General features: G+C 45.9%; 1 protein-coding gene across 7 annotated transcripts in view; it reads right to left on the minus strand.

Annotated features, from left to right (window-relative positions):
• Positions 1-8,780, minus strand: part of lrch1 (leucine-rich repeats and calponin homology (CH) domain containing 1) — a 55,906-nt gene extending 47,126 nt beyond the window's left edge. For 3 of the 7 annotated variants that reach the window (XM_027291292.1, XM_027291293.1, XM_027291290.1), the window contains exon 1: positions 8,339-8,778. In XM_027291292.1, the coding sequence (XP_027147093.1) occupies positions 8,339-8,552 (214 nt within the window). In that variant the 5' untranslated portion in view covers positions 8,553-8,778. Of the gene's footprint in view, positions 1-8,338 lie in introns of all 7 variants that reach the window. The other 4 variants (XM_027291289.1, XM_027291288.1, XM_027291294.1 and 1 more) reach the window with 3 other exon arrangements.
• Positions 8,781-9,095: the final 315 nt, after the last annotated feature.

Below are 9,095 nucleotides of genomic sequence, written 5' to 3' on the forward strand. Positions count from 1 at the left end.
GAGAGAGACCAGAGAGACCAGAGCAGAGACCAGAGGACAGACTGGAGAGACCAGAGGACAGACCAGAGGACAGACCAGAGGAGAGAGACCAGAGGACAGACCAGAGGACAGACCAGAGGAGAGAGACCAGAGAGACCAGAGCAGAGACCAGAGGACAGACTGGAGAGACCAGAGGACAGACCAGAGGACAGACCAGAGGAGAGACCAGAGGAGAGACCAGAGAGACCAGAGGACAGACCAGAGGACAGACCAGAGGAGAGAGACCAGAGAGACCAGAGGACAGACCAGAGGAGAGACCAGAGGAGAGACCAGAGGAGAGAGACCAGAGGAGAGACCAGAGAGACCAGAGCAGAGACCAGAGGACTAACCAGAGGACAGACCAGAGGAGAGACCAGAGGACAGACCAGAGGAGAGACCAGAGGACAGACCAGAGAGACCAGAGGACAGACCAGAGGACAGACCAGAGAGACCAGAGCAGAGACCAGAGGACAAACCAGAGGACAGACCAGAGGAGAGACCAGAGAGACCAGAGGACAGACCAGAGGAGAGAGACCAGAGGAACCAGAGGAGAGACCAGAGGACAGACCAGAGGACAGACCAGAGGAGAGACCAGAGGAGAGACCAGAGGACATTTATACAGTCCCAGCAGCGTTCTATGATTGATGAACTTGTTGGTGAGGAGGAGAAGTTTACAAAGCACGTAGGTAATCAACTTGTTGGTTGGCCACAACAGAATAAAGACAATGTTTGTCAGTCTGTCAGTCTGTCAGTCTGTCGGTCTGTCGGTCTGTCGGTCTGACGGTCTGTCGGTCTGTCGGTCCACTAAGTCCTCAGCAGCCGTTGGATGGATTGTCATGACGTTTGTTAGTGACATTCATGGTTCCCAGAGGATGAATCCACATGATTAAGGCAATCCTCTGACCTGTAGCACCACCATGTGTAGTTTGTAACGACATCATTCAATTCTTGTTGCCCTCAGGATAAACTGGACACATTTCGAAATAGGACATCAACAAATCAATCAATAAAACATCTATAGATTATTGTAACAACAGCGACGGAGCCTTGGAGTCGACAAAACAACACAGAGTATCTCTTGCTCTCAGTCCACTGATCTCTACTCGGAGAGAAACCATTAACTGCTCCATTCATTATGCATGACGGGTCGACCCTCCCCCTCTTAGAGGTCTCTATGGAAAGCCAGGTTTACCGTGAAGATTAAGAGTTCATGTTAAAGTATATTTACGAGGTTAAAGGTCATGGTCAGTGTTAGTGTCTTTGAATATCAAACTATAAAGAGTGTTTGTTGCATAAAATTTTCAGAATTCATTCAGTAAAAATGTTTTTTTGCAACCTCTGTAAGTGAAGGGTAATTCGGGCACATGTTTAGGTCTAAATGATGAATAAGAGGCGCAAAAAGTTTGGAACGGTTTCAGTAGATAACCACTAACAGGCTGCAAAGGAATCCACTAAAGATGCTTGTCTTTGCCACTGACAGCCTAAAGCTGTGGGAGGTTTTTGGCTTTATTCTGAAATCATCTGAGTGGTGAGTTGTTCCCGGAAGACGATGGTGGACTGACAGAGGAGTTTGTTGTGTTGTAGCTCAGTGCGTTTGACTTGTGCCGACAAAACACGGTGCCGCAATTCACAGAAAGTATTTCTGTGATAAGAACCGTCATCATACGTTCGATGTGTGATTATCAGACAGGAAAACATCTGAAATCTATTTTTATCTGGATTTGTGTGACTGGTGTGAGCTGTCGACACAACAGCCGGCTACTTTATGACTTTATTATATTCATTTCTCATTCTAATCAAATAGTTTTGATCAACAAGTTGCAAATCGCTCTGCGAGTCCAACAGCCTCCATTTGAAAACATCATCCCCCACATGCTCTACATGAATATGTGTATGTGCAGTAAAAAGGTCTGCATGTCCCACACACACCACACACACCACCAAGGCTTCATGAAGAAATAAATGGGGTTTATTTACACTGTGCTTTTTACAGCGCAGCCATCTCTGAGACTGTCTCCAAAGAGAAGTCAGGAACAGTTTTAAAGATTAGATATTTACAGACTGTGTGGGCCAATAATTCACTACTATCAGGTAGACACACTCCCTGAGATCAGCAAATATGACGGAGGCTACCATACTTGTGATTAACTGTACCCTCCTAGCAGGTCGGTCAGAATCACGAAAACCCTGCAGCAGATGGTTTTAATGTAAAAAAACAAACATGTAATCTTATGTAATCTCTTTTTGTGTGGATCAAACACATGCACACAGACACACACACACAGGGGGTGGTGTTTGTGTCAATATGGCAACATGACAAAGACACAGTGTAAAGCAGAACTACTGACAAACTGCCAAACGCTGCACAAATGCAGAAATGCGAACCGTCCACTACACGCACACACACGTGCCCACAGCAGATGTCTTTTTCTGAATTGTAGAACAGATTACAGTAAGATGGAGGTGGTCATGGGTTGTTCTTCCACCTCCATCAGCAGCAGCAGCAGAAGAAGAACAGAAAGAAAAAACAGCTGAGCTCAGCTATGAAACACACAAACACACAAACACACAAACACACACTGGAGCCACAAAAAGAAACTTGATAATTAATGAATCATCTAAGACAGTGGTCCCCAACCTTTTCCTAACTGCGGACCGGTCAACGCTTGACAATTTTAATGCGGACCGGGAGGGGGGGGGTCATTTCGAAATAAAAAAACGTTTCAAAATAAAAGACCGCTCGACTTAGACTGGGACTATAATAGAGGGGGACTTACTACTCTATCTACAGTTGGTAGGAGAAGAAGAAAATATTAAGTATTAAGTAATATTTTCTTCTTCTCCTACCAACTGTGGATGAAGTAGTAAGTCCCTCTTTATTATAGTCCAAGTCTAAGTCGAGCGGTCTTTTATTTTGAAACGTTTTTTTATTTCGAAATGACCGTATTAAATAAAACAGAAATAACTAATTACTTCTTGTGCGGCCCGGTACTGATTGATCCACGGACCGGTACCGGTCCGCGGCCCGGGGGTTGGGGACCACTGATCTAAGAAACTCTCTGTTTCATGTGAGGGAATAAACTGAACACACAAAATCATCCTTCCTGTTTCTGGACCATCCACCATCTTTCGAAATCCCCCACAACCCCGAGCACTCAGTGCATCCCCTGACAACTGACTTCATTAGCATAACTATTACCATGATTAGAGAGATTATATGACTCTGTAATAAATAAAATGTCGTCACTAAAACTTTGTGTCCACCTTACAGTAGGTCAAACCAAACCGTTCTGAACAGTCAGCAGTTACAGGACACCACACACACACACACACACAGAGCTTGTGTGTGATGATGGTGGTATCAATGGTGGTATGAGCTCAGAGAAAGTAGACTGACTGGTTGTTTTGGTTTGGACTCGGGTGATGCCCTCCACCTTTAAAAAGGACGAGGGATGCACCCATCCGTCTTTTTCACCTCCGATACCGATACAGAAAAACGTCGTGGAGTTACGGTAACAAACGGTATGTCTCATTGTGTGGAAAAGACCGGGATCATTCTTTTGTGTAAGGCAACATCAGACTTGACTTGACTCCTTTCCTATTTTTTGAAAATAAATAAACTGTACTTATTTATGTAATAACTGTGCACCAGTACAACAATCTGAGTTGCACGGTATCCACGGTACCCCGCAGTGCCAGATCATAACGGTTCCTACTATACCAGAAATTCTACACAACGGTACTACCGTGGATTACTATACTACCGTGGACTACCGTGCCAGTTTCCGCCTCTGCTCTCCTCCCAGCTTCTTACTGCAGGCTACTCCATGTAAACAAACCAACACGGCAACTACTGCAACCGACCTCCACAGCTGCTGATTGGCTGTTACTGCTGACGTCCGGGGATATGATAGGCTGTTTCCACACGCTGGGTGTTTCTGCCAGCAAGAACAAACTCCATGAAGACAGCTCCGCCTCGATAGAAATTCGCTCTCTGGCATGAAATTTCAGTAGGGGCTCGAAGTTGGTCGTATTGAAGTTTTACCACCGCCCTTCGGAACATTTCCTGCGCAGGTATTGCAAGCTGCCGTCGAGTTTGTTGGCTGAGGTAGTGTGAAAAAGTTCCAGATAGTCGATGCTTTCGCTCGCTCCATTTTAAAAAAACAATCTAGGCTTCCAGTCCATCTACGTTCCAACCCTCACCTATGATCACGAACTTTGGGTATTGACAGAAAGAATGAAATCATACATACAAGTAGCTGAAATGAGCTTTCTCTGCGGGTGTCCGGGCTCAGTCTTAGAGATTAGGACGAGGAGCTTGTCCATCCGGAGGGAGCTCGGAGTAGAGCCGCTGCTCCTTTACATTGAAAGTAGCTCTGGTTTGGGGATCTGATTAAGGACTCCCCCTTCCTTTGGAGGTGTTCTGGGCACGTCCAACTGAAAGGAGACCAAGAACCAGCTGGAGGGACAACATGGCCCATCTATCCTGGGAACACCTCGGGATCTTCCAGGAGCTGGAATGTGTTGCTGGGGAGAAGGACGTCTGGAGCCTACCCTAACATTGATTCTACGGGGTCTCCAACCAATTACTCAAGCCTCCACTGAAAACACAAAAACACTGAAACCTTCCTCACTGAACACACGACAGACAGATACACAAACATCGTTTCCATCGTGGCTGTCCACTGTTTAGAGCTTCAACGTCATCTCGGTGTGTTCTCTTACCACCTCTGACACAGTGCACGTTAATCCCCATTCCTTCCTTTCTTCACACTACATTTAAATTTAGATATTGTTTTCCAGCTGACACGGTCATCCTGCTCGGCAAGACAGAACCAGGTCATTTCACCGCATTTTCATATTTGTGTATGTGTGCATGCATATGGTGTGTGTGTGTGTGTGTGTGTGTGTGTGTGTGTGTGTGTGTGAGTATCCACCACGTGTTCATCTGTCACAGTGACTCACTCTGTTCTTTCTCATCTGATTTCATTTCATGGGGGTTGATCACAGTTCTCGTGTGATCGGAGACGGTCCAACAGATAAAGACGATGATGTCGTCCTTCCATTAATGACATGGTCACTCCTCACAGCTTTCTCACATTCCTCCAGTTTGAATAATAAACACCCCTGAAAATATTCAAGTCTGTAGGTCATGTTCGGAAAGTCAGAGTTGCCTTTAAGGATGTTTAAATAAGCACAGCTGAAGGCGAGTGAGCTAAATTGATCATGTTTGTTACTCTATCCATTTCTAGGCTGATGTGATTACCTACGTGCTTTGTAAACTTCTCCTCCTCCTCACACACCAGCAGCGACTCATAACAAACTTGCTACACCCACAAGGCCTCACTTCTTAAGGCCGCACAGGAGTCGTGTTGGGGGCTGCTGTTTTATTTCTAATCTCTGTGAAACAATCAGGAAATAACTTTTTATTTCTGGGTAACGAGCTTTACCAAGGCCAGCGCTCGCTCTCCTCATTCACGGTCTGTGTCTGTAGACCAATGCTCGCTCTCTCCCTCTCAAACCATCGGACACAAAATCTTGGTGTTTCTATGTTGCAGCGTAAACTTCAGTCAGACTCCGATTCGGAAGCTGCTTCATGAAATAAACAAAGCCAGAACACGACAGGTAGAGTCCCAGAGTTTAGAGTTTTTCAGGCTGACTGTGGAGGTTTGACCGGTCTGAGTGTCTGATTGGCGGCTGCAGCGTGACGTCGGCCTGCGCTAAAGAGAGAGCCGGCTCAGAAAGTCTGTAGTTACAGAGCACTGAGGAGCGCTCAGCTCGTGGTTTAACTGTCAGACCACAAGCAGCAGCTGTAAGGTTCCTCCACCCAAACCAACCTCACAGTATTTTATAAAGATTATTACTTTAAGAGAAACGGAACTGGTTCCTTGTTGAGGTTTGTGAACAATTAAAAACAATATGAACTATTTAATAAGGTGGAGAGATAAGTCGAAGAATTACACAACAAGTAGTGTGACTGAGCAATCTGATTGGTCCACTAGACATTTAGACATGTGACAGCACACCTGACTTATCACTAAAAATATTAGTAATTTCAAAAATAGATGTAATAATATAACAATAATATAACATGAAAATAAATATGAATGAGACGCTGGAAGTAAACTTATCTGAATTTTAAATTTCAGCTTTCTTCAATGGATATCCTGTGGAGCTGTTAGACCGGCTCGTTCATACAGGTGAGTACCTCGTTAATACAGGTGAGTACCTCATTCGTACAGGTGTGTACCTCGTTCATACAGGTGTGTACTTCAATGGGCATATCTATGAGCTTTCCTAGTATAAACACTCCCCACCAGTCAGTCAGAACTGAAGAAGTTCTTGGATGAGAGGTGAAACGTCTTCACGGATCTAAAAACCGTCCACTTGCTCCAGACTCAACCTTTCTTGAAGAGGTGTGTACCTCGTTAACGCAGGTGTGTACCTCGTTAACGCAGGTGTGTACCTCGTTAATACAGGTGCGTACCTCCTTAACACAGGTGTGTACCTCGTTAATGCAGGTGTACGTACCTCGTTAACGCAGGTGTGTACCTCGTTAATGCAGGTGTGTACCTCGTTAACGCAGGTGTGTACCTCGTTAATACAGGTGTGTACCTCGTTAACACAGGTGTGTACCTCGTTAATACAGGTGTGTACCTCATTAACGCAGGTGTGTACCTCGTTAATGCAGTTTGTTCGTTTGTGCTCAAACAGTTCAGTGACCTCAGAGAAAATGTTGTTTTTAAAGACTGAAGGTGGACTAATCTGGACTGAGGCTGAACATTTCATTAGACAAACACATGTTGTGATCTTTGTTCAACACATTTTGACTTTAGGACTTCATTACGCCGCGGAGTTACTGGAAACGTTCGGATCACATCCTCCATCAGCTATTAGCTTCAAAATAAATGTGACGTTCACGGACGGAGGAGCCAAATCTGTCCATGGAAAAATCTCTTACAGCAGATACCTTCGTCTCTACAAGACTGAACTAGAAAGACAGTTTAGTGTTTATGTGTGTGTATTTATTCCATCCCAACATCCATTACACAGTCCACTGCTGTCTACAGGTATTAGTCAGACTGTATCTCCATGGAAACAGTGAGCAGAAAAAGTTTATTTTGAGAGAAAATTGCCTCAGAATATGAAACATTTTGATTATTTATTTTATTTAAGTTGTCGTATTAGAGCCTTGTTAGATTCGAGGGTGTGCTTTACCGCATCACTATACTATAACCTTCTATAAACCGAAATATAACCTCCTCCTCCTCTAACTGTATATTTGTTAAACTCTAACTGCTCCTATATATAACAGTTATATAACAGTTGTGGATTCATGATCTGTTGTCGTTTCTTTATTTTACTACGCTATAATATAAAAGTGACTGTACTGTGATCAGTACTGGTCAATAGTGCGTCCAGTGATCATTGATCAGCCCCAAACTCCTGATCAGGTGTCACACAGAACTCTAAATAACAGAATCTGTCGGACTCCACAGTCCTCATGGCTTCAGGCTGCTGCGTGTGTTTCTATAAACGGCGGTTATGTAAGCCACATTTCTTTTTTTAGTGTACATAAACAAAGTTACAGAGCGAAGCACGGCGATGAGACGGCACCGAAACCTTACAGTCCAGCTGCAACACAGCTCACCTTGATACTCATGGACAGACTTCATCCAGGTGAGGTTCATGGAAGTGTGTGACCCAACACAGTGGATTCAAACAGGTAAACCTGACCAGGAAACAGCCACAAACCCTGCTGAAGACCCTCACCTCGGAGGACGTCCTGTCACCAGCATCATTAGATCTGATACCTGCATTTTGAAACTCCATTCAGCATCTCGTCCTGTCCAGACGTGCAGGAGTCTGAAGGTGCTGCACACCTGAACAGGTGACCATGATGTGACCCGGGCCAGCTTCTACCAATCTGTACGTGTCACTCACATGACTGGAGAGTCCGCCTGGGTTCACCCGGCCTCGCATGCATGTTTACTACTGTGAATGGACCAAAGGGAAGTGGTGGGGAATTCCACTGCAGGCCCAGTGAGCCGTGCACAGCCTGCGGGATTCACATCACATCCCAACATCCCGCACAGAGGGACGCACCGCACGGCTCAGCCGGTGTCAGTGTGACCGCGGGGTGGACGGTGACATGCAGCCGGTCCAGGTGCACCTAAAGCTGGGGGAGGGTTCAGCCCCCCCCCGGTTAAACACTCTATCATTATGAAGGAGTAACGGAAATGCCAGCCCCGTGAAGAGGTCCGCGTGCGGCGCTAACGCCCCAGAAAACCCCGAGAAGATGCCACCGAGTCCCGCCTACCTGCGTCCACCGTGTCGGTCAGGTCGTGGTTGGCGGCTGTCCGGGGGAACTCCTTCAGTTTTCGGGAGCTGAGGTTCAGGACGCCGCTGGCCGCCGCCTCCTCCAGAGCCCGCTCCAAGCCCCGGTTCGGAGGCAGGTTGGCGGTCTGGATCGACGGAGAAGAACCGAGCTGGGAGAGAGGAGGGCGAGCCGACTCCGGTCCCAACGTCGCCATCGTGTTCCCCCCGCTCCGGGCGTCCGTGTGTCGGTTAGTGTCCGCGAGAGAGACCGCGGGGTTAGCTGACGTCCAGCGGAGACTTCAGCCGTGCCGTGCCGTGCCGTGCCGTGTCTGCCGTGTCTGCTGCGCGGTGCCGTGCCGTGCCGTGTCTGCTGCGCGGTGCGTGGAGCGTCAACGGGCGAACGGCGGCGCCACATCCGGGCCTTTTCAAAATAAAACACCAACATTTGTAAGTCCAAGTCAGCTTTATTGTGAATTTCTGCTCCATGCACAGGACATACAGAGGTTCCCTCTTATCCCGTGCAAACAGCATAAACATGACATATAATATACATATATATATATCAAGAAAAAATATATTAAAATATAAAAATACAAGTAAAAGATGAAAAATATGAAATAAAATATACAAATCTAAAAATATATACAAAGACATCCGTGTGGCAATATGGGACAGTGTAATGTAAACAGAATTATCAGTATAAATATAAGTATGTGTATGGCTATATTAAACTCAAGATTTATATCTGTTACTTAAAC

This window comes from Larimichthys crocea, chromosome XVIII, assembly GCF_000972845.2.
Source record: "Larimichthys crocea isolate SSNF chromosome XVIII, L_crocea_2.0, whole genome shotgun sequence".
NCBI lineage: Eukaryota > Metazoa > Chordata > Actinopteri > Sciaenidae > Larimichthys > Larimichthys crocea.